General features: G+C 43.1%; 1 protein-coding gene and 1 long non-coding RNA gene across 3 annotated transcripts in view; both read left to right on the forward strand.

The window, feature by feature from the left end:
- The window catches only part of Gnptab (N-acetylglucosamine-1-phosphate transferase subunits alpha and beta), a 60,855-nt gene that overhangs the window by 15,942 nt on the left and 21,830 nt on the right, over positions 1 to 23,083 (forward strand). For both annotated transcript variants that reach the window (XM_048357283.1, XM_048357275.1), the window contains exons 2-10: positions 1,609 to 1,694; positions 4,627 to 4,746; positions 6,490 to 6,531; positions 8,527 to 8,732; positions 11,650 to 11,714; positions 12,505 to 12,639; positions 19,749 to 19,910; positions 20,859 to 21,038; positions 21,637 to 21,807. In XM_048357283.1, coding sequence (XP_048213240.1) covers positions 1,609 to 1,694; positions 4,627 to 4,746; positions 6,490 to 6,531; positions 8,527 to 8,732; positions 11,650 to 11,714; positions 12,505 to 12,639; positions 19,749 to 19,910; positions 20,859 to 21,038; positions 21,637 to 21,807 — 1,167 coding nt within the window. The remainder of the gene's footprint in view (positions 1 to 1,608; positions 1,695 to 4,626; positions 4,747 to 6,489; positions 6,532 to 8,526; positions 8,733 to 11,649; positions 11,715 to 12,504; positions 12,640 to 19,748; positions 19,911 to 20,858; positions 21,039 to 21,636; positions 21,808 to 23,083) is intronic.
- LOC125359536 lies at positions 19,922 to 20,667 on the forward strand. Its single transcript, XR_007212571.1, has 2 exons — positions 19,922 to 20,114; positions 20,343 to 20,667. It is a non-coding gene; the product is annotated as an uncharacterized LOC125359536 (long non-coding RNA).

Genomic DNA, 23,083 nt, shown 5'->3' on the forward strand with positions numbered 1-23,083 from the left:
ATATAGTCCAGTCTGGACTCAAATTCACAATACTCCTTCCTCAGCTTTCTACCAGGTGCCACCGTGCCCCAGTAATAAGTTTTTTTAAATAATGACAAGGAATGAGAGAACTCTTAATGTGATGCTTGTAAAGCATCCCAGTGAAGGAGACTAAAGGTAGACAGGGGGCTGGTCTTAAAGACATACTGTGAAAAGAAGTGAGCCCGTGTGGCAGAGCACACAACTCCTGGTAGCCAGCCAGCTCTGGTCATGAAAACCCAAGTGGAATAGTGCAGTTGCACACAGTCTCTGCGGAGGAGAGCATGTCTTCCCTTTCTTGCCTTTCTGTGGCTGGAATGCAGTCCCGCATCACCCCACGGTGCCTCATCCTAAGGGGGGAGGAACAGGAAGCTGGAGGACGCCTTTAGCGGGAAGCAGGGTACTTGGGGAGAAGAAACAGGAGGAAAGAATATTCTGAAGATAACCTGGCAAAGGAGATGGGAAAAGAGCCACAGACAGACAAGAGGAAAGAAAGCCAAGGACTTGTTTTCAGCAGAGGAGCTGTGCAGCCACTGAGCCAATCGTGGTGGCAGTGCTGCATGTCATAGGCCCGGACGCCCCGTCAGAGTGAATTGAAGGGTGGTAGAAGCAGGAGATGACCTTTAGAGGGAAAAAGAATTTGAGGTAGATAAAACAGCTGGGAGGGTTGTAGAGTGAAGGAAAGGTTTTCTAGAAGTCTTAGAATGTAGGACTACGCCAGGGGACAGAATCCTTTCGGGAGGAAAGCAGGGGCATGGCCTTCTGAACGTGACAGACATTTGCAATCCTATGTGGTAAGGGGAGCAAAGAAGATGGGTCAGGGCTGGGAATGTGGCTTAGTGGTAGAGTGCTTGCCTAGCATGCATGAAGCCCTGGGTTCGATTCCTCAGTACCACATACACAGAAAAGGCTGGAAGTGGCACTGTGGCTCAAGTGGCAAGAGTGCGAGCCTTGAGCAAAAGCTTAGGGACAGTGCCCAGGCCCTGAGTTCAAGCCCCAGGACTGGCACAGAAAAAAAAAAAAAAGGAGATGGGTCATGGGGTGGGAAGGTGTATAGATGAGGAATGCAGGCTTTCCATCTTCTGAAGTAGTTAACAAGGTCATCAGCTGGAAGCTCATGCTAATAAAGGAGATTGTCCCCATGTTGCATCAGTCCCTTCAGATCCAGCTTGTGTGTTCTGATACACTGTGAAAGTCTCTCCTCAACTTTAGACGGGTCTTGTGGTGGCCCTAACATCCCTTGCTTCTCTCCCAGTGCTCTGGACCAAGCCAGCTTCTCAGTTGCTGCTTCTCAGCCTCTTAGCTCTGAGCGCCTTCTTCCATCTGGCTGCCACTGTCTCTTTTTCACCACCTGTGAGTTCACTCCTTAAGACCCGATTCAAATATCATAGCTGCTTCAGCCTCTTTGGTTTCCCGCCCCTCTGTCCCCTGATATCCGGCTGGGGTGGGCACTAAGGGACAGGTGGGTTTCCATGACTTTACCTATTCCTGTAGTGATTATTAAGGAAACTGGGAGGAAAGGAAAGGTCATTCAACTCTTAGAGTTTTTGATGCAAACAAAGTATTGTTTCTTTTTCTTTTTTATTCTAGGTGGTTCTGGAATGGAGCCGGGATCAGTACCACGTTTTGTTTGATTCCTATAGAGACAATATTGCTGGAAAGTCCTTTCAGAATCGGTGAGAAGAAAGTTATCTTGGAGATACTGTATCTGTTCCGTGGATATTTTTAAATGATGAGTCATGAAACACTTGTATTTTATTTATTTGCATGACCATCAAAGGGGTCTTTCCATGTTAGAGATGGTTTCAGATGGTGAAGAATATAGTATACCCACCTGAAGAGACCTTGCAGTTCAGCACATTTTGGGGCTAAAAATCCCGATTCCCAAGACATCATCTTCCCTGAGGGTTGAATACACTGATCTCATTTCACCTTGTGCAAGTTCTGTGACACAAAGGAAATCCTATCTTACCTAGGGTGAAACTAGGTTGCTAGGGCTGAGCCAGTTGGAGATAGCACAGAGGAGAGAGTGTGCATGTGTGCAAACACATCACATCACTTTTAATCTTCCCTTTTTATACATGTCATTCCTGGGTGGCTGGAGTGAAAAGACCTTCAGTTATTTCTCTGTGGGCCTGGTGAATCAGATTCTATTTGGGGGCAACATGGATGTATGTGCTGAAGGAAATGACCGTTTATCTAGGTCTTTAGCCCCACTCGCTTACCAGACGCTGTTCTACACCTTAGGCACCTATTGGTGAGCACGAAGAATTCATTGCTCCTGTATAGAACTGATTGACATTATGGTACATGGGGGTGGAGGTGGAGAGGGAGAAGTGGAGTGTGTGTGTGTGTGTGTGTGTGTGTGTGTGTGTGTGTGTGTAGTGTAGCCTACCTAGAAACTAAGTGTAACTTCCCAGATGACTAATGGAGTTACCGGGAACTTCTTATGAAAGAGAATTGCAAGGTCCCACCCCAGGCCCACTCACTTAGAAACTCTGGGGATGGAGACCAGCACTAAGTTGTAGAGTCCTGAAGGTGATTTTTGATGCCTGCTAATGTTTGAGAACCACTGATATAGATAGAAACTGACAACACCTAGGTAGGGAGCTGGTGTGTATGTGTATGCGCGCGCGCATGTGTGTGTATGTGTGTGTGTGTGTCCTATTTCTGTTTGGGGGTGGGTGGATTCAGCTTTTGAAGTCTGTTGCAGTAGGGAAGCTGGAGGGAAGCAAACAATGAAGCAGGCACCATGCATGATACCTTTTCTCTTGAGAGGTAGATGCAGGCGCACATGCACTAAAGTAGTCTTTCTAGGTACGGAAGCTGCATATTAAGCAATAGGTTCTCCCCTAGGGCAGGTGAGGAATGAAGTAGAACTGTGTAAGCATGAAAGAAAGGACATTCTAGACAGAGGGAAAAATACAAAGACATAAGATCATGCAAGTTCGTAAGGGTTGTGTATTGAGTAAAGCAAAGTAGACCGCTTACATATCCAGAGCCCAGGAGACAGGCTGTGAAGAGCTCTGACTGTGGTGCTGGCCCCTTCCTTATGTTCCTGAGGAATTCTGGGTCCTCTGTCACTCTTTGACCTTCCTCTCCAATTGGCTCTTTCATCACTTGGCCTTGTGTGAGCCCTGAGGCTCTGACTTGTAGCTCCTGGGCAAGCCAGGTATGCACAAGCCTCAGGGTATTTGCGTGTGATGTTATCTTCCTCTGATACTTTCTCCTCCACTACCCTGCTGGCTAGCTTCCAGGCTTTATTTACATCCTTGCTTAAGTACTGGGAATCAGTACACTGGCCTCACAGGGCTTCCTGCACACCGGAAATGCACTCTATACCTTAGAGCTACACCCCCAGCCCCAAATACTGCCTTCTCCGTGAGGTCATCCCTGGTTTGTCTATTTTTAAATGACCTTCCCTATACATAGATATCCTTTCAGCTATCCCCATTTTCTGTATAATGTTTAGACTCACATTTTGATCTGATTTTATTTGGTTTATGTTCCACATTAACTTTTTTTTTTTTTTTTTGTCAGTCCTGGGGCTTGAACTCAGGGCCTGGGCACTGTCCTTAAGCTTCTTTTGCTCAAGGGTAGCATTCTACCTCTTGAGCCACAGCCCCACTTCTGGCCTTTTCTGTTTAAGTGGTGTTGAGGAGTCAAACCCTGGGTTTCATGTATGCTAGGCAAGCACTCTACCACTAAGCCACATTCTCAGTCCTCCCTCCCCCCCCTTTTTTTTCCAGACAGTCTCACTATAAATAGTTCAGGCAGATCATGAACTCAAGACTTTGCTTCTTTAACTTGGCTTCTTTTAAATAAGACAGGTTGACATTTGACCACTTTTTTTCTTTCTGTAACAGCAGCTCATTCACAAATACACACTGGGCACCTCTGAGCTATGTACTCTGTCATGTGCTTGGATGTTTTAGGAAACAAAGCCATCTGGGAACTTACATCCATGTAATTATCAGTATAGACAACCAGGTAGTTATTTAATGTCTTGGGAAAGTGACAGGGGCTGTGCAATGAGGTAAAAGTAGAGCAGGAGGAGGCGGCTCAGGAAGGGCTGGTTTGCTGGGTAAGGGGCTTTGAAGGCAAGTCTTTACCAGGACTGTTAGTAACATTCGCGTTTTTTCCTTTTAAGCCTGCAATCTCTGTGTTTGACTAAACTTGAATGCCAGCTCTTTCTTTCACTTGCTAAGAGAACATAACAGTTTATCCAATCTGAGGTTCCAAAATGAACTCTCTTCTCCCCAGTAGCCCATGTTCTTGAAGTAATGGGGATTGAATGCAGGACTTTCCTTATACTGGACATGTGCCACTGAGCTACATCCACAGCACCCAAATGATCCTGAAAGCAGACCGGCATCAGCCTCCTTTAAGGTGGTTTTGGGAATATCAAATGATGAAAAGGAGATGAGAAGGAGAATGTGTTTGGTCAATATTAGTGGGTCCCCCTCCCCCGCAATTCTGTGATATATACCCCATTAGGATGACCTTTTTATTGGTTTTTGTTTGTAATGTGTAAGTTTAAGCTCTGTTATAATCAAATGTACTGGAAAATAAAATATTTAAGCGGGAGGACTTGTGGGTCTGCCCTAGGCTCTGTCTACCCATGCCCATCGACGTGGTCTATACCTGGGTGAACGGCACAGATATGGAACTCCTGAAGGAGCTGCAGCAGGTCAGAGAGCAGATGGAGGAGGAGCAGAAAGCAATGAGGTAAAAGTGATTCTCAGAGGGCTGGGAATATGGCCTAGTGGTAAAGTGCTTGCCTCATATGCATAAAGCCCTGGGTTTGATTCCTCAGCACCACATATATAGAAAAAGTGGTGTTGTGGCTCAAGTGGTAGCTATCCTTGAGCAAAAAGAAGCCAGGGACAGTGCTCAGGCCCTGAGTTCAAGCCCCAGGACTGGCAAAAAACAAAACAAAGTGATTCCCAGGAAAACCAAACTCATGTGTGTTGCCCCTTATTACAAATAAACATACATTCAAGAAGGTTAAGTGATTTGCACAGTGCTCTCCAAAGATCTGCCCTTCAGATTCTCAACATTAGATTCAGGCAGTCGTCTGCCTGACTTCTGATGTCTAAGGAAGTCCCAGCCTCTTCTGCCACATGCTGGACTCATTTTTTTTTAGTGACTGGTTTCCAAGGAATCTAAAGTGGCCACTGTCAGAGTCCTGGGCTTCCTGCTCCCTTGTCTGAGTCTCAGATTTTGTATCTTCATGAAATAAATATTTATTACACAAAACATCTAAGAGGGTTTATTCTCCTGAAAAATAAAATAGATCATAGCACTGTTTCCATTTAATAGATATATTTGAGGCTGGATACTGATGGCTCACACCTATAATCCTAGCTACTCAGGAGGCTGAAATTTGAGGGTCACAGTTCAAAGCTAGCCTCTGCAGGAAAGTCCATGAGACTCTTTATCTTCAAATAACCACCAAAAATCAGAAGTGGTGCTATAGCTCAAGTAGTAGAGCTCTAGACTTGAGTGAAAAAAGCTCAGTAACTGTACCCAGGCTCTGAGTTCAAGCTCCAGGATTCGCACGCGCACACACACACACACACACACACACACACACACACACACTATTCTTGAAAGAATGTTTCCTTGTCTTCAAAAAGGCAATACAACAGCAATACTTACAAGACAATATGTTGTAAATTGTACAACTGGGCAGGGGATTGGGGAGGAGGGAAGGTGGGAGAAAAATGAGGGAGGGGGTAAAAAAAGTTGGACGAAATGTACTCAGTACCTAATTTATGTAACTGTAACCCCTCTGTACTTCACCTTGACAATAAAATTTTTTAATTAAAAAATTAAATTAAAAAATTCATGGACTATGGCATGAGAAGCTTTGACAGTTAATCGAAGATGTGATTTGATTGTTGTGCTTGTTTGGGAAAGCAACAGCAGCTTCTGGAGAAAGTTCAGAACTGGGACATTGGCTGACTGTCCTCAGTAGTATTTACTTGGAACATCCCCATTCACTTTTTTGTAAAAGTACATATTAATTGTACGAAGGAAACTTACTGTGTGTGATATTTCCACACTCGCATGGAAAGTACTTTGATTGCCTTCACCCCAGCTAATGCTCTTTCTTCCATTCACTTTCTAAATGCCACAGATGCACCCCAGTGGCACGGACCACTCATTGACTTGGACTGCAGCAGGTTTTCTGTTTGAGGACTGATGACCTTCTCGGTGCATGAAAATGTTCTGTGTTTCATAGTTAATGTTTTAAGAGAACTGTCTTGGTTCCAATGGGAGGTACAATGTTGTCTATGTTTCATTGGAGCATCATTTATTTGCACTTAGAATGTAAGCAGATAATACTTCAAATATGTTAGTTCTAGTAGAGTATCCAGGATAGTCATCATCATAAATTCCCTCATACATATTTGGGACTAGCACTAGTCCATGCATCTATAACAAGCTGTATTTGCTTTTCATTAGAGAAATCCTTGGGAAGAACGTAACAGAGCCAACGAAGAAGAGGTAAGCCTTTCAGTTCCTTCTCAAGGAGAAAAATGCAAGCACAAAGTGAAATTTAGAGGTTATCATTTGTATTTTGCTGAATACATAGTATTTTATACTTTTTTTTTTTTTTTTTGCCAGTCCTGGGCCTTGGACTCAAGGCCTGAGCACTGTCCCTGGCTTCTTTTTGCTCAAGGCTAGCACTCTGCCACTTGAGCCACAGCGCCACTTCTGGCCATTTTCTATATATGTGGTGCTGGGGAATCAAACCAAGAGCTTCATGTATAGGAGGCAAGCACTCTTGCCACTAGGCCATATTCCCAGCCCTATACTTTTTTTTTTTTTTTTTTTTTTTTTTTGCCAGTCCTGGGCCTTGGACTCAGGGCCTGAGCACTGTCCCTGGCTTCTTCCCGCTCAAGGCTAGCACTCTACCACTTGAGCCACAGCGCCGCTTCTGGCCGTTTTCTGTATATGTGGTGCTGAGGAATCGAACCTAGGGCCTCGTGTATCCGAGGCAGGCACTCTTGCCACTATATCCCCAGCCCCTGTATACTTTTTGTTTGTTTGTTTTCTGTACCATTCCTGGAGTTTGAACTTGGGGCCTGGGCATTGTCCCTGAGCTTTTTTTGCTCAAGGCTAATGCTCTGCCACTAAACCACAGCTCTACTTCTAGAAGTTTTTGGTGGCTAATTGGAGATAAGTCTCACAGACTTTCCTACCTGGGCTGGCTTTGAACCATGATCCTCAGATCTCAGCCTCCCCAGGAGCTAAGATTACAAGTGTGAGCCAGTGGCACCCAACCTGTGCTTTTTGTTTTTGTTTTTTTACAGAGCCAGGGTCTTGCCATGTAGCCCACACTGTCCTGGAGCTTGTAATCCTCCTCCTGCGACCTTCTGGATTTTAGGCCTGCACCCTCATACCCAGCTTAATACTGTCTCCAAAAAAAAAATCACTTTTGAGTTAAGATTTAAACAAAATTGTCCAGCATTGCCGAAAGACTGGGGATACACTTACATCCTTCTATGATCTTCATTCCACAATTAGCATTTTTATGATTCTTTTCATACCTATTTTAATAGCTGTAGTTTATATTCTGTGCAATTTGTGTCTTACCTTTTAATTTTATGTTAACATTATCTTCCTGCTTCATATTTTTCAGTATATATGAACACATGAGTGTTATATATAACATGCCTATATACTTCCACATTATTCCTCCAAAGAGTTGTTCTTACAGGTAGTGAGGTGAGGCCAGCCATGTTTCAGTGCAGCAAGTTTCCTGTACTTATAGTAATGTTCAAATTTTGGTGGTAGCTGAAAACTATAGAGTTTGATATGTTTGTTAATATTATACTTTGCTAACTAATACTATACTTTACTAACTGGCTACATTGTTACAATTTTTTTTTCTGGCCAGTCCTGGGGATTGAACTCAGAGCCTAAGCACTGTCCCGGCTTCTTTTTGCTCAAGGCTTGCACTCTACCACTTGAGCCACAGCGCCACTTCTGGCTTTTGCTGTTTATGTGGTGCTGAGGAATTGAACCCAGGGCTTCATGCATGCAAGCAAGCACTCTACCACTAAGTCATATTCACAGCCCTATTTTTATACTTTTTTTTTTTGGCCGGTCCTGGGCCTTGGACTCAGGGCCTGAGCACTGTCCCTGGCTTCTTCCCGCTCAAGGCTAGCACTCTGCCACTTGAGCCACAGCGCCGCTTCTGGCCGTTTTCTGTATATGTGGTGCTGGGGAATCGAACCTAGGGCCTCGTGTATCCGAGGCAGGCACTCTTGCCACTAGGCTATATCCCCAGCCCTATTTTTATACTTTTGAGATAAAATTTCATACTTTAATTTATTAAATTATCTCCTTTTTTTAAAAAAAAACATAGACTAAAGAAAAAAACAAAAATCTTCCCCAAAACACTGGACTTGTTTAGTTGTAGTGGCCACAGGGTTGTGACTGTTGCTGAGGTCTCGGGAATGTACCCATTGGCATGTGGGTTTTGTGTTGTTGCAGTGAGAAGCCGTTGGAATGTCTGCTGACGCACTGCATTAAAGTGCCAATGCTGGTCCTGGACCCTCCTCTGCCACCCAACTGCACCCTCAAGGACCTACCGTCTCTTTATCCTTCTCTTCACTCTGCCAGTGATGTATTCAATGTTGCAAAACCAAAAAACCCTTCCACGAATGTTTCAGTGGTTGTCTTCGACAGTACCAAAGAGGGTAAGATCATTCTGTGGATATTCTTACATCATGATATCACTGACATGTGGATAACAAAATTCTACCTGGCATGGAAGTTATTCCGTGTTAAAGAAATGTCCAAGAAACTAACAATACACAGAGACAAACCCAGAGCTGTCATTTTATTATCTTTGTACCTCATACCTAACTTCAGGAAAAAATTATATATTTTTCACTCCATACCCATTTGTACTGAGCACCTCCTGAGGACCGGCAGTGCGGATATCATGCTTATTACCTCATTGTCTTGGCTGTCATTCTCCAGGCTACTTTTCTTCCATGAACCTCTTCAACCAGGTTGTTTTCTGAAGTTGTGACAGAATATACCTGAAACATTGAAATTTCCCATTCTGAAGCATGTTTGTACAGGTGTTGTGGTCTGAATGTTTGTGTTTCCCTGAGGACTTGCATATTGAAATCCTAACGCTCAATGTGGTGGCTTTTGGAGGAGATTAGGACGTGAAGAGAGACTCCCTTAGCCTCTACCCCAGGAAATTATAATGAGGCTGCCCTCTGCAACTATAAGAACTGGGGCTTATTATTTACCCTAAGGTAGCCTCAAGTTTGATCTCCTTTTCCTCAGCCTCCTGAGTATAGGATTATAGATATGCACTACTATGCTTGGCTCCATATAACTTCCTTACACCGGCCAAAAGTGTTCCCCTTGGGGGTCACAGCAAAGTGATGTAATCCTTCTTCCTTGTGATTTTATTTTTTTTTTATTCTAGGTCTTTTCCTTCTTTGTCTCTTGATCTTAGATTGTTCCTCTCAGACTACTTTTGAAGTGGGTCTAGTAGGCTGTAGCAGTGGCTCAGTATTAGAGTGCTTGCCTAGCTGAACAAAAGCCTGGGCTCAATTCAATTTTTTGCATGGCAAAAATATAAAATGTCTGAGCCGGAAGTGAGCATTCTGCCAGGAAAGCTGGCCTGTTGATCCCAGTGCCTACCACCCACACAAGACTTTCCCCAGTGCTGATGATATCCCAGTGAGCACACAGGTGAGAGCCTCTGTCCTCATGGAGTTTACCAAGGAAGAATAGGTAAATGAACACATATAGGGAAGATATACAATCTATAAAAGATAACTTCTGAAGCGAACACTGGGCAGGGGAAGCAGGAGAGGAAATAGCGATTGGGGAGCAGGTGGAAACTCTATAAATTGAGTGGTAGGGGCAGGCCTCCTCAAGGTGAATTTTGAGTTGAAAATGTGAACAAAGAGAGGAGTCCAGCCACATAAATATCTACAGAAAGCATAACCTGTAGAAGTAGAATGGCTGATATAAAGGCCTTGAGGCAGGAATGTGACTAGTGGGTTTGAAGAGAATAGAACAAGGGAGAGGGAGCAGGAGATGAGCTTAGAGAAGTAATGGGAGACGGCGACAAATGGTGTACACCATAGTAGCCACTTGACGTGTATTTGAAATGAACACATACTCCTAATACCCAGTGCCTCAGTAAAGACAAATGATGTATTTCAGAGCTTTTCTTTTTCCAGCTTGCCTGCTTTCTGTGTTCCGACCCAGTGCTCTCTTGGCAAGCTGTATACACAGCTCATATGTGTGTGTATTTATATATACATATATGTGTATATATGTATGTATATTTAAGTAGTTGTACAAAAGGGTTGCCATTCAGTATATCTGTTAATAAGTACAATGCACCTCAATCAGTGTCACTTCTTTTGTCATTCTCCCCCATTCCTGTCAACTCCATTCTTCCCCTCAATTTTCCTAGTTTCATGGGACATGCATTGACTGCATTCTTTCATCTTTTTGTATCTTGATAGGACATTTTAGACTTGTCCATTGTTGCCATGTACTTACCCAGGCTACAGTTGTCACATTCTGGCTTCTCTGCTTGTCTTGAAAATTGGAATCGGAGCCCCCTCAACTCTGTCCTGTTTTCTTCCATCCTGGGTGGCAGCAGCTATTTACCTAGTCACTGCCCACGTCACCCTTCTCTGTGTTCCTCTCCCCAAACTTCTCTCCATGCAAGGCTGAGTCCACCCCACCCGGCCAGCCTGCTCTCTTCAGCACCACCAGATGAACTTTAAACTTGAGAAAATTGCTTCTTAGGGGGACACAAGCTCTTTGTGCTCCCAGCCAATTCCATAGTGCCGCTCCCCAGTGTTCAGGGGCTCCCTTAGTCTGTTTTCGGCAGAGGTTTTTCCTCTAGTCACTCTTTCTTCTCAACCTGATCCATGTTTGCCCTGGCATCTGTGATTTCTGTCGTCCCACCATGTCTTTGAGATTGAGGCAGAATTTGATTCCTATAAAGCAGTCAGTGTTCTGCTCCTTGGTAAAGCAGCTATCAAGGCTTAATTGTATGCTGATTTGCACTGTTCATCCTTTTCTGGATGTGTTCATGTCCCCCTCCTTCAACTACCATTTTATGAGACTGTGCGTTATGCTATTTTGGTAGCAATCAGAATGCTTTGCACAGTGTATTGTGGGATAGCGTAGCTAAGTATTTGTTAAAATACAATTGTCTCCTGACCTGAATGGACCATACATATAATATTCTAGTGCTTTGATGCTTCTTTTTTGGGGGGATGGGGGGAATGATGTGGTGGTAGTGGTGGTGGTTTTTACCCCCTTTGGAAAGATGGGTAATGTTATTTGAACAGATAAAAAAGGAACTACTAATGAATTAAGTTGGAAATAAAAGAACTATGCATTAATAGGTTAATAGCAATTCATAACTGCACCTCTTGTGGTGTTTTGAGTATCTGTTTATAGGTACAAAGCAATGGGTTTTGTTGAACTGAATCACAGTTACACCTGCAAAGAAATTAATTTTTTGTAACTAGTAGGAATTTTATTGGTTTGATAAAATTGACAGACTCAACCTCCCTGAAATGTAAATAAAATGTTTGTCTGTTACCTTCTTTCTTGTAGTTGAAGATGCCCATGCTGAACTGTTGAAAGGAAGCAGCAAACAGACAGTTTGGAGGGGTTACTTGGTATGTCATCATTTTAAGTTCTAGTTGTAGTTTGTGTATTAAGAATAGAATGAAAAGAATGATAGTCATTTTTCTGTGAGCATTGTTATAATTTGAGTCGCCCTTGTGTAGCTGAGGCTGATCTTTCTGCTTCAGACTCCAAAGTGCCGGGATTACAGGTGTGTGCCACCATGTTTGGCTCTTTGAGTACATTTTTCTCTCAGTTGACATAAGTATTAGTACCCTTCTTACCTTGAAACTTGTGTGAGGCAGTAGATCTTTTCTCATTTCTAGGCTCTAAGTTATCACCAGCCTAAGTTTTCACCACTAAGTTTTTTGGTTATACATTACCATCATTTATTTTGTTTTTTTTTTTTTTTTTTGTTTTTTTTTTTTTTGTTTTTTTTTTTTTTTTGTTTTGTTTTTTTTTTTTTTTTTTTTTGGCCAGTCCTGGGGCTTGGACTCAGGGCCTGAGCACTGTGCCTGGCTTCTTTTTGCTCAAGGCTAGCACTCTGCCACTTGAGCCACAGCGCCACTTCTGGCCATTTTCTGCATATGTGGTGCTGGGGAATTGAACCCAGGGCCTCATGTATACGAGGCAAGCACTCTTGCCACTAGGCCATATCCCCAGCCCCATTACCATCATTTATAATGTGGAAATAAGTTGATTTTTTTTACCCCCTTTATTTTTTTGTCATTTTAAAAAAATTTAATTTTGTCAAGGTGATGTACCAAGGGTTACAGTTACATATGTAAAGTAATGAGTACATTTCTTGTCAAACTTGCTGAACCCCCTCCTACTTTACTTCAGACAACAGATAAAGAAGTCCCTGGGTTAGTGCTAATGCAAGACTTGGCCTTCCTGAGTGGATTTCCTCCAACCTTCAAGGAAACAAGTCAACTAAAGACAAAACTGCCAGAAAACCTTTCTTCTAAAATAAAGCTGGTAAGATCTTGGAAAAAGAGCCACTGGCATGACACTTCTTCTTCAATGCCTGACCCTTCCCCCATGGCCCATTTTATGCCAAGTATAAAACCAGTAGTCCTAAAAGACAAAGAGCCATTTTAGTTTTCACATGCCACTGTAAGGCTCTTGATGGAAGATTCTCTTCATTACCTTTAATTTGTTACTCTTAATTTGCATAGGATATTAGGAGTATTACTTGACTTGCTCACTTCCCAGAAAGAAGCAGGACTCACTAACAAACGAGCTCCCACTATGTGTCAGGAATCATCAGTGGACAAAACAGACACAGCCTTGGTAGCACTTGCAGAGTACAGATATGGATGAGGTGGGAAATTTTCCTTAGTGTTTTAAGTGTCCACAGCCTCAACTTGCATATTGTTAAAACTTGCCTTCATATATGCTTCAGATATCTAGAATATTATCAGTTCACTGATAGCAAATGGAGGCAGTGATATAATTAGAATTTTTGTTTGGACCTTCAAGTCTGCCTGCTGATGTGCCATTTGTTCAGGATGGCTTTGGAGACTGGCCTCTGCCTCCTGCACCTTTACCTTTATTGGTGTATAGCGATTGTCCTGATAGATTTACGATGCAATCCACATGGGTGCGTTTTCTAGTTCGCCTGTGTCAACCTGCCCACTCTTCTGTCAGAAATATTGCACTCTATGAAACATGAACATCTTTTTGTCTTGGCGTAGAAAGTAAAGTCCTTGGCTTACGAGTTATTAGGCATTGGTTTTCCTGAACTGCTCCTTGAATTCTGCCACTGAGTGTGGTGTGCCTGGTCCCCATTTCCTTCCTTTTGCCATATGGTATTTCAGCATTTGGGGTGGGAGGATGAAAGCTGAGGTGCTGGTGTAGGAATTATAATTAAGGTTAATCACTGTTTATGAATTAGTCATTTGTTCTATTACCCTCCCTCCTGATCCATGTTTGTCTTTATCATATTTCTTCTCCAGTCCTCCTCTTCCTCCTCTTCCCCCTCCTCCTCCTCCTCCTCTTCCTTCTTTTTTGCCAGTCCTGGGGCTTGAACTCAGGGCCTGGGCACTGTCCCCAAGCTTCTTTTGCTCAAGGCTAGTGCTCTACCACTTGAGCGATAGCCACTTCTGGCTTTTTCTGTTTATGTGGTACTGAGGAATCAAGCCCTGGGCTTCATGCATGCTAGGCAAGCACTCTACCACTAAGCCACATTCCAGCCACTCATGTTTCTTCTTTTACTCATATGTATTTCATTTTTTAAGGTGTGTGTTATCTTTGTGATACAAGGATAATGTGAATGGCATCCACATATTTTTTTCCTTCAAAGCTTTCTTTATTGTACTTTGAAATATGACAGTACTTAACTATGCTAGGATTGAACTTGTTATTAATCTGCAGTTATTGATCTATTCAAAAATAGATTTTTACGTCTTTCCTTCCTCTGAGTTATTTTTAGCACCAATTTAGGCAGATAAACTGATAGACTAGCTTTCAGCCAAAGTTTACTTGGCCAACGGTTTCTTAGCTGTAGAATTGTAGACACATGTATATCTATAGTTTTGTCTGTCAACTCAGCTTCCTTCTGCAGAAAGAATGACTTTTTTTTTTTTTTTGCCAGTCCTGGGGCTTGAACTAGGTCTGGGCACTGTCCCTGAGCTTCTTTTGCTCAAGGTTAGCATTCTACCACTTGAGCCACAGCACCACTTCTGGCTTTTTCTGCTTAATGTGGTATTGAGGAATTGAATCCAAGATTTCATGTATGCTAGGCAAGCCCTCTACCATTAAGCTACATTCCCAACCCTAAGAATTACATTTTTGACTATATATAATTCCAACTGCAATATTTCTGTCAGGAAGAGCAGGGATTCCTTCCAGTCTCCATCCCCTGAGGTGGTGTGAACTTCCCTGGATTCCTGGCTGACTGCAGCTCCTCCCAGTGCTGACTGCTTCTGTTGTGTTTGCTGGTGCATGGACTGTGCCAGTATCAGGATGGATGCCAGTCCCAGGTGATCATAGACTTCCCACAAACCACATTGGGTGGCATGGTGCATGATAAGAACCTCTTTCCACCACTCATTTACCCATCATCCACCTGGCAAGGAAGTTACTTAGATGTCCAGCTTGTCTTGATGGAGGCCAGCGCCTCTCGGCATATCCTCTTTACTGTATGTGGCATTCACTGCAGGTTGCTTTACAGTTCCAGCATCTACAGTCACCTTCAGGTACTAGGCTTTGTGATATGGGAGGTTAGTGAAAGAGAAGAACAATACTGTGTCAGCATTCAAGCTCTACCTCCAGGTTTTATTATGTATCCTCTGAGATTCAAGTGCCCTACTGTGGGCTTCCAATCCATTTAGATGCTAGGCATTTATTAAGGTACTTATGTTATTTGTGGGGCATGATCAGTTCCTAACAGTGGTTCATATAATGTGCTTAGAAAACACCTAGCTTTAGGCACACCAGGGGCCGGCCAAAGCAGGCTTCACAGAATATGAAACAACTTCGCCTGGTCCTGAAAGAACTGCCATTTCCTGGGCTGAGAAGGGAGTGGGCTATTCCTTCCAGTCACTGGTCACTGCAAGCACCTTGAACAGAGGGGTGGGATTCGGAAGTAAGCTTTTTCAGGGAGCCCAAAGGCAGCTCCTAGAGGCCAGAGCACAGGCCAGGATTTTGCTAGGGATGGTGCCGAGTGATAGGTGAGGCCAGATTGAGAAAGTTGGGGCTGCACTAAGGAGCCTGGACCCTCTCTCGGAGGCAGAGGAGGGTCGGTCCATAGCAGAAGGAGCACACGGTGTGGTCTGATAGAGCATTGTTGTTACAGCCCAAAAGCCATTTATCTTCAGAGGCGTTGGCTGTGGGATGCCAGTGATGGAAATGGTTCCAGAAATATCTGCGAGATACTCAGCATCACATGCCAACAGAAGCTGCAGGGGGAGGAAGGAGAATGAAAGGGGAAGAGGGTATTTTTAGTGAAGGTGGAAGTGATGGCATAGTCACACTCTGAGCTTCGGGTATGTTGCATTACCAGGACATGTGGTGAGTGGGGTGGGGAGAAGCTGCTAGGCTTGGATTCTGGACCTGAACAGCTGAGGCACTTCGTCCTCCCTGGCTTCTGAGGAGGCCCTGTGGCCAGGAAGCCTCCCAGGCCTCAGTTCTATCCCACAGAACCTCGCCAGGCTGTGAGCACCTAAGGACAAGCATTTCCCCCATTTACCTCTGCAGGGAAGAGCCCTGGCACTTAGTGGGCCCCTCAAGAGATACGTTGAAGGAATGAGCAGGAAGGAAGCCATGGCTATAAACACACCCACCATGTGTAGCACCTGGGCCTGTCCAGGGAAACCTTTCAAGGACTGTGTTTATTTGTGGGGTGTCGGTACTGGAACTGTACCTTTAGACTTAGCTGTTGTGGACATACAACTTGACCCTTATATGTCTTAGAGAAAAAGTATGTGTTTTTTTTCTTCTCCTGAGGAAAGGATATGACAGTAGAAAATGCTTTTCATTTGTAACATAATAGGGTTTGAATTCATAAACACTTTTGTGTCTATCTTGTATATCTTTTTCTCATAGAGGCTTTTTAGTTAACACATGCTTTGAGAAGAATCCTTTTGTGATCCAATTAGTTACTCTCTTAATTTCTTTAAAGACTTTTTTTATGAGATAGGCACAGAAATTGCCTTTTCAAAAAATTGGCAAATATGCTTTAAAATGTTTTAAAAATATATTCTTGGGGCTGGGAATATGGCCTAGTGGCAAGAGTGCTTGCCTCGTATACATGAGGCCCTGGGTTCGATTCCTCAGCACCACATATACAGAAAATGGCCAGAAGCGGCGCTGTGGCTCAAGTGGCATAGTGCTAGCCTTGAGCAAAAAAGAAGCCAGGGACAGTGCTCAGGCCCTGAGTTCACGGCCTAGGACTGGCCAAAAAAAAAGAAAAAGAAAAAAAATATTCTTAATATCTTTAAGTAGTTGTACAGGGGCTGGGGATATGGCCTAGTGGCAAGAGCGCTTGCCTCGTATACATGAGGCCCTGGGTTTGATTCCCTAGCACCACATATACAGAAAACGGCCAGAAGTGGCGCTGTGGCTCAAGTGGCAGAGTGCTAGCCTTGAGCAAAAAGAAGCCAGGGACAGTGCTCAGGCCCTGAGTCCAAGCCCCAGGACTAGCCAAAAAAAAAAAAAAAAAAAAGTAGTTGTACAAAGGAGTTGCCATTCCAGCAAAGCAATTTATGAATACAGTGCATCCTGATCAATGTCACCCCTTCTGGTGATGGCACTGGAGTTTGAACTCAAGTTCAGTGCCTGCTCAGCTTACTTGCTCTGTAGGAACTCTGTCACTCAAGCCACTCCACTCTTCTTGCCCAACCTTTTGCTCCTAATTTTGAACCTGGAATTTCTGAGGCTGGCTTCAAATCATGATGGTCTAGAGCTCAGCTTCCTGAGGAGCTATGATCACAGGCGTGAGCCACCAGCCCCCACCCAGAAACTGCCTTCTGATAGATTATCTATTTGTCTTTATTTTCAGGTTGCTCTAAGTCATTTTTTAAAAAATCCATGATAGTTCTTTTTCTTCTTCTTTCTTTTTGGTTATCTTCTTTTATATATGCAAGATGTGAGGGTGGGTGGGAAGTCTTCCCCTAGCTCTCAGTGAAATTCTTGCATTGGATATAAGTGAGTATTCGGAGTTGCTCAGTGTAAAAGGAAGAGAGGCTGGAGACCCATATTGAAAATGCTCAGGTATTTGCAATCCTGAGGAGATAGCTACAGATTTAGAGTTGGCAGTTGATCCTCAGAGATGGAGAATATCTGGGTGGATCAGAGAGACCTGGAGGAAATTTTGGTAGAGATGAGAGGACATGCTGCCCTCCCGCCACCCCCCAGGCTGCATAAGTGGTCTGGTGAGTTCAGACAGAAAGAATGAGCAGCCAAGGTGGGAACTTCATACTGCCTCACCTAGACTCTGCTCACTTCAGCGTTCTGTTCAAATCACCAAAGATGATACTACAAGTTGAACATCCCAATCAAAAAATCCAGAGTGCTTTTCCATATGATTGTGGGAAATTCCATACCTGACTTCATATGAAACTGTTTTCTTTGCAAAATTGTTAAATACACTACATAAAATTACCTTCAGGCTATGTTTATTAAGTCTGTATCCACCATAAATGAGATAGACTCAGTGACAGTATGATAGGACCGAGGTCAGCTCTAGCATCTGAGCAATTACATACCTGTGGGCAGCAGAGCAAAGCACACCTGGGCAAAAAAAAAAAAAAAAAAAAATCAGTACCAACAAAAAATGTTAAATTTTGACTGGTTTCTAAAGGTAAATAACAGGTCTACCTTTCAATATTCTCTCTACTCTTGCTGCTATGGGTAAGAGCTTCCTTCCTGTTATTCCAGACAAGGGTTCAGTAAAATATATATTCCCCAAATCTCACACGGAAAATAACAGCTCCGTGTCCATTCTGGATGGGTGTAGAGGTTTTCCTTTTGAGACACTTATCATTTAAACATTTGAATAAGTTTATAATTTAAATGGAGGCAGTTGCTCATAATTATAGAAACTACAACCATCTCACCCTTGCCATTTCCTGTACACAGTGTTCCAGCCAAAGCAATGAGGATGTACAGGATTGGGCTGCCACCTAGTGCCCAGCAGAGGCTGCTTCCCACATTTTCACTGCTTAAACTTGTTTGATTATAAAGAGGCTGAAAATGTTGCTGTACCCTTCAGTGCCTTACTTCTGACTTTGCTGTTGGTGGTGATCATAGGGCTTGAACTCAGAGCCTAGACACTGTCCTTGAGCTTTGTCACCCAAGGCTAGCACTCTATGGTTTTGAGCCACAGCACCACTTTTGGTTTTCTGGTGGTGAATTGGAAATAAGAGTCTCACAGATTTCCTGCCTTGTCTGGCTTTGAACCAAACTTTTGACTTTTTTTGCCACTAATTTTGTAGTGGCTGTGGGAAACTTCCTGATTTTTGATGTATGTGTATAGAGAAATCAGCCTAAGTGTGGTTGCTAATCTAGGAGTCATTTCAGTACTATACTTTTTTCTTTCTTTTTCTTTTTTTTTTGTGAAGGAAAGGCCAACACAAGCGATGAAATAATGCTAGATATAATTTTTAATTTAAGATCATGTCATGTTTTTCCTTCTCAGTGCTAAGGTACAACTGAGAGCTTCATACCTAAGAGGAAAGTGATATTCTTCCTTCTACTTTCTTTTTATCAGAAATTGAAATACTATTTTAAAAACATCTTCTGTTTTAAAATTATTTCTCTAGGGGCAGGGAAAATGGCTTAGTGGTAGAGTACTTGCCTAGCATACATGAATCCTGGTTCGATTCCTCAGTACCATATATACACAGAAAAAGCCAGAAGTGGCGCTGTGGCTCAAGTGGTAGAGTGCTAGCCTTGAGCAAAAGAAGCTCAGAGACAGTGCCTAGAACCTGAGTTCAGGCCCTAGGACTGGCCAAAAAAAAATATATATATATATATATATATATTATTATTTCTCCACATATTGATTAAAATTGAAACAAGATTGTTTTCTTGTGTCTTCTTTGTTTTAAAATGGAAACACTGGGCTTTCATGTGTCCTCACAGGCTTCTGTCTAGCACAGGACAGCATAACAGCCCCACGACCATGGAGAGCCCCGCTCCTGCTTACTCTCCAGCCAACTTCCGTGCCTTCCTCACCCACACCCTGGTGGGAGATACCCAAAGCCAAACTACTTCCTTTCATGTACCAAGCCAAGCAGGCCATTTCTCTTGGCATCAGAAGGAGCCCTCATAGGAGAATGGGGAATTCTGGCATCTCAGGGCATTGGGCACTTCTGTAAGCACTGAGTAGTTGCCACTGCTTTCAGATGGCATCTGAGATGTTCCATTCACTGTCCCTCCCCGCCCCCCCCCCCCCCCGCCCCAAACACCTGGTGTGTTGCATTCATCTGGGAAAAGCATCTGGCCTGATTCGCAAGCCTTTTTTTTGGGGGGGGGGGCGGAATGCTGATTTCCATTTCTAGATTAAAAGTGAAGCTGTACATTAAGACGTCTTCTTTTTGAGGTTCGGTCTTTCCACGTATAACTCTTGTGTTATTTGATAGTTGCAGTTGTATTCAGAGGCCAGTGTAGCCCTTCTAAAATTGAATAACCCTAAAGGTTTCCAAGAACTGAATCAGCAAACTAAGAAGAATATGACCATCGACGGGAAAGAGCTGACCATAAGTCCTGCATATTTGTTATGGGATCTGAGCGCCATCAGTCAGGTAAGGGATTCTTCTACAACTCAAGGGCTTAGGGTTTTTAAGTCACTTTCTCAGGGGAAGGAAGAGTACTTGCAGAGACCTGAGTTTAACTGGAACTTTCCTAAATTTCCAGTCACTACCAATAGTTCGGTGTTAATTGAAGCGATCCAGAATTGGACCCAAACCTTTTTGTGAAGTGTGATAGTGAAATGCTGCATCTTTGAAGTTTTTTTTTTTTTGTTTTTGTTTTTGTCTTTTGCCAGTCCTGGGGCTTGAACTCAGGGTCTGAGCACCATCCCTGGCTTCTTTCTGCTCAAGGCTAGCACTCTACCACTTGAGCCATAGTGCCACTTCCGGCCTTTTCTGTTTATGTGGTGCTGAGGAATCGAACCCAGGGCTTCATGTATATGAGGCAAGCACTTTACCACTGGACCATATTCCTGGCCTGTGAAGTTTGTTTTTCTAATACCAAGTCTTGGCATTCTATATAACCATCTCCCGATAGGAGATGGTTAGGTTAGCTATCTGTTAACCTTCGTGCCAGTGGACCTACAAACAAAAGGGAGACTACAAGACAACATCAGTGGAAAACTTTGTAGTTCACTTTGTTTGGATATGGGCAAGTAATTTCTAATGAAATGAGTTACAGGAAATACTATCTCTGAAAATATTTCCCTTTGGGTTCATGTTCTTAGTTCATTTTATCTATCATTAAAATTAGAATATTGTTTTTAAGTCATGATGACATTTGAAAAATAAAAACCATGGAAGTCCCTAAGAAAACCCCCTCCCACCCCGAGTCTTTTTTTGCGTTTTCTTATGGTGTTTACATATTAGGACTGCATCTTTGAAACTGATAAGAGCAGAGGAGGTGAATGAGGGGAAGATGAGAAGGAGGAGGACGAGGGTGGAGGTAGAAGGAAGAGGAGATGTGACTTCACATGCCTATGTGCCCAATGTTTCCCCCAGTCCAAGCAGGATGAAGACGTTTCTGCCAGCCGTTTTGAAGATAATGAAGAGCTGAGATACTCATTGCGATCCATTGAGAAACATGCACCATGGGTTCGGAATATTTTTATCGTTACCAATGGGCAGATTCCTTCCTGGCTGAACCTTGACAATCCTCGAGTGAAAATAGTAACACACCAGGTAAATGCCTTTTCACATGGGGTGAGTCTGTAGCTTCCTATTCAGCTTTTGTTGCTCCTTGGTTTTGGGACACTAGAATTTGCACTCAGAACCTCAGGTGTGCAAAGCAGGTACTTTTCCTTGAGAGCCACAACTCCAGTCCCAATTCTGTTCTTTAATGTGGTACAAAGATCTCATACTTTAATTTCCTTTACTCTTCCTGTCTGCTCTGCTCGTCATTTCTTTAAAATTTTTTATTTTTTACTAGTACTAGGGCTTGAACTCGGCTATACACCCTTGCTTGGCTTTCAGCACTCTACCACCATCTTGTTGCTCATTAATTGGAAATAGGAGTCTCACAAGTTTTTCTGCTGGGGCTAGCTTTGAACTTCAGTCCTCAAATCCTGGTCCCCTGACTAGGAATACAAGAGAATAAGCCATTCACACCCATCTTCCATCTTTTTCTTTCATTGTTTTCCCATCTTTGCTTTTAAAAACCAAACCAGATTCATGTCCCAGTTTGGGTGCCAAAACAAACAAACAAAAAACGACAAACCAGAACAGCTCAAGTTCATCTCCTTTTTCTCTTATAATTGTGTATTTTTTGTTCTGTTAAAAGGATGTTTTTCGGAATTTGAGCCACTTGCCTACCTTTAGTTCCCCTGCTATTGAAAGCCACATTCATCGCATTGAAGGGCTGTCACAGAAGTTTATTTACCTAAATGATGATGTCATGTTTGGAAAAGATGTCTGGCCAGATGATTTTTATAGTCACTCCAAAGGTCAGAAGGTGAGTGTGTACAGGGAGGGGATGCCTTGCTTGATAACTACTAGCTATCTGTAGTTTATTGAAGATAAGAATCTCATGGACTTCCTCCCCAGGCTGACTTCGAACTGCAGTCCTTAGATCTCAGCCTCCTGAGTAGCATGAGCCACTGGTGCCTGGCCTGTCTTTTGTATTCCACCCCCCCCCTCAGGGTGTTTGTGGGATTTGAACTCAGGGCCTGAGAGCTGTCCCTGAGCTCTTTTGCTCAAGGCTAGCATTCTGTCACTTGAGCCACAGTGACACTTCTCGCTTTTTCTGAGTAGTTTGTTGGAGGTAAGAGTCTCTTGGACTTTTCTGCCTTGGCTGGCTTTGAAACATGATCCTCAGATCTCAGCCTTCTAAGTAACTAGGATTATAGGTGTGAGCCGTCTTTGTGATTTATATCTGTATATAATAGTATATTACATATATAATACAGTATAGTATTAGTATACAGTATTAGTATATAGTATACAATACAGTATATAATACTAGTATATAGTATATAATACAGTATAGTATACAGTATATATAATATGTAATGTGTACTATATTATATCCATAGTTTCTGTACTAGCTCTGCTATATATCAACAGTATATATAGATGGGATACCAAGTATGTATCAGAGAATATACCTCCGTATTTAAGTATTAGCAGATAAGGTGGTTTTGAGTACTAAAGCAGCAACAGTTCAGGAGTAAGAAAACTGCAATAGGAAACTTGCCTCCTACATCTTCAGAAACTTAAAATCGACTCATTTTTCCTTTACATTTTATGTTGTAACACAATCACTTTGCAACATTGTAGTTAGGGTGGCAACAAAATGAGCAGCTTGGAAAGGTATAGGTGAAGTGTCACATGAGATAACGTGGCCTCTCTCTGGCTTTGCTGAGGCAGGTAGAGTGGTGTCAAGAGCACAGAGGCTTGAACAGCTCTTTAGGGTGATTTTAGGCCATGACTTGACCCTGTTTTCCATCTGCCTGGTGGTGGGAAAAACACAAAAGGCCCAGTAACATTGCTTAAAAAAAAGAACTAGTGACCAGGTAGAGGCTTATAGCCATGAGCTGTGCCTTACCAGACTCCACAATTGTCATCAGTACTAAGAGCACACCATCACTTTGTTGATGTTTGTGCCGCCTGCTGGCTTGGTCCTATTCTCCCATTTACTTTTTTTGCCAGTCCTGGGCCTTAGACTCAGTGCCTGAGCACTGTCCCTGGCTTCTCTTTGCCCAAGGCTAGCACTCTGCCACTTGAGCCAC

The sequence above is a fragment of the Perognathus longimembris genome, chromosome 1, assembly GCF_023159225.1.
Source record: "Perognathus longimembris pacificus isolate PPM17 chromosome 1, ASM2315922v1, whole genome shotgun sequence".
NCBI lineage: Eukaryota > Metazoa > Chordata > Mammalia > Rodentia > Heteromyidae > Perognathus > Perognathus longimembris.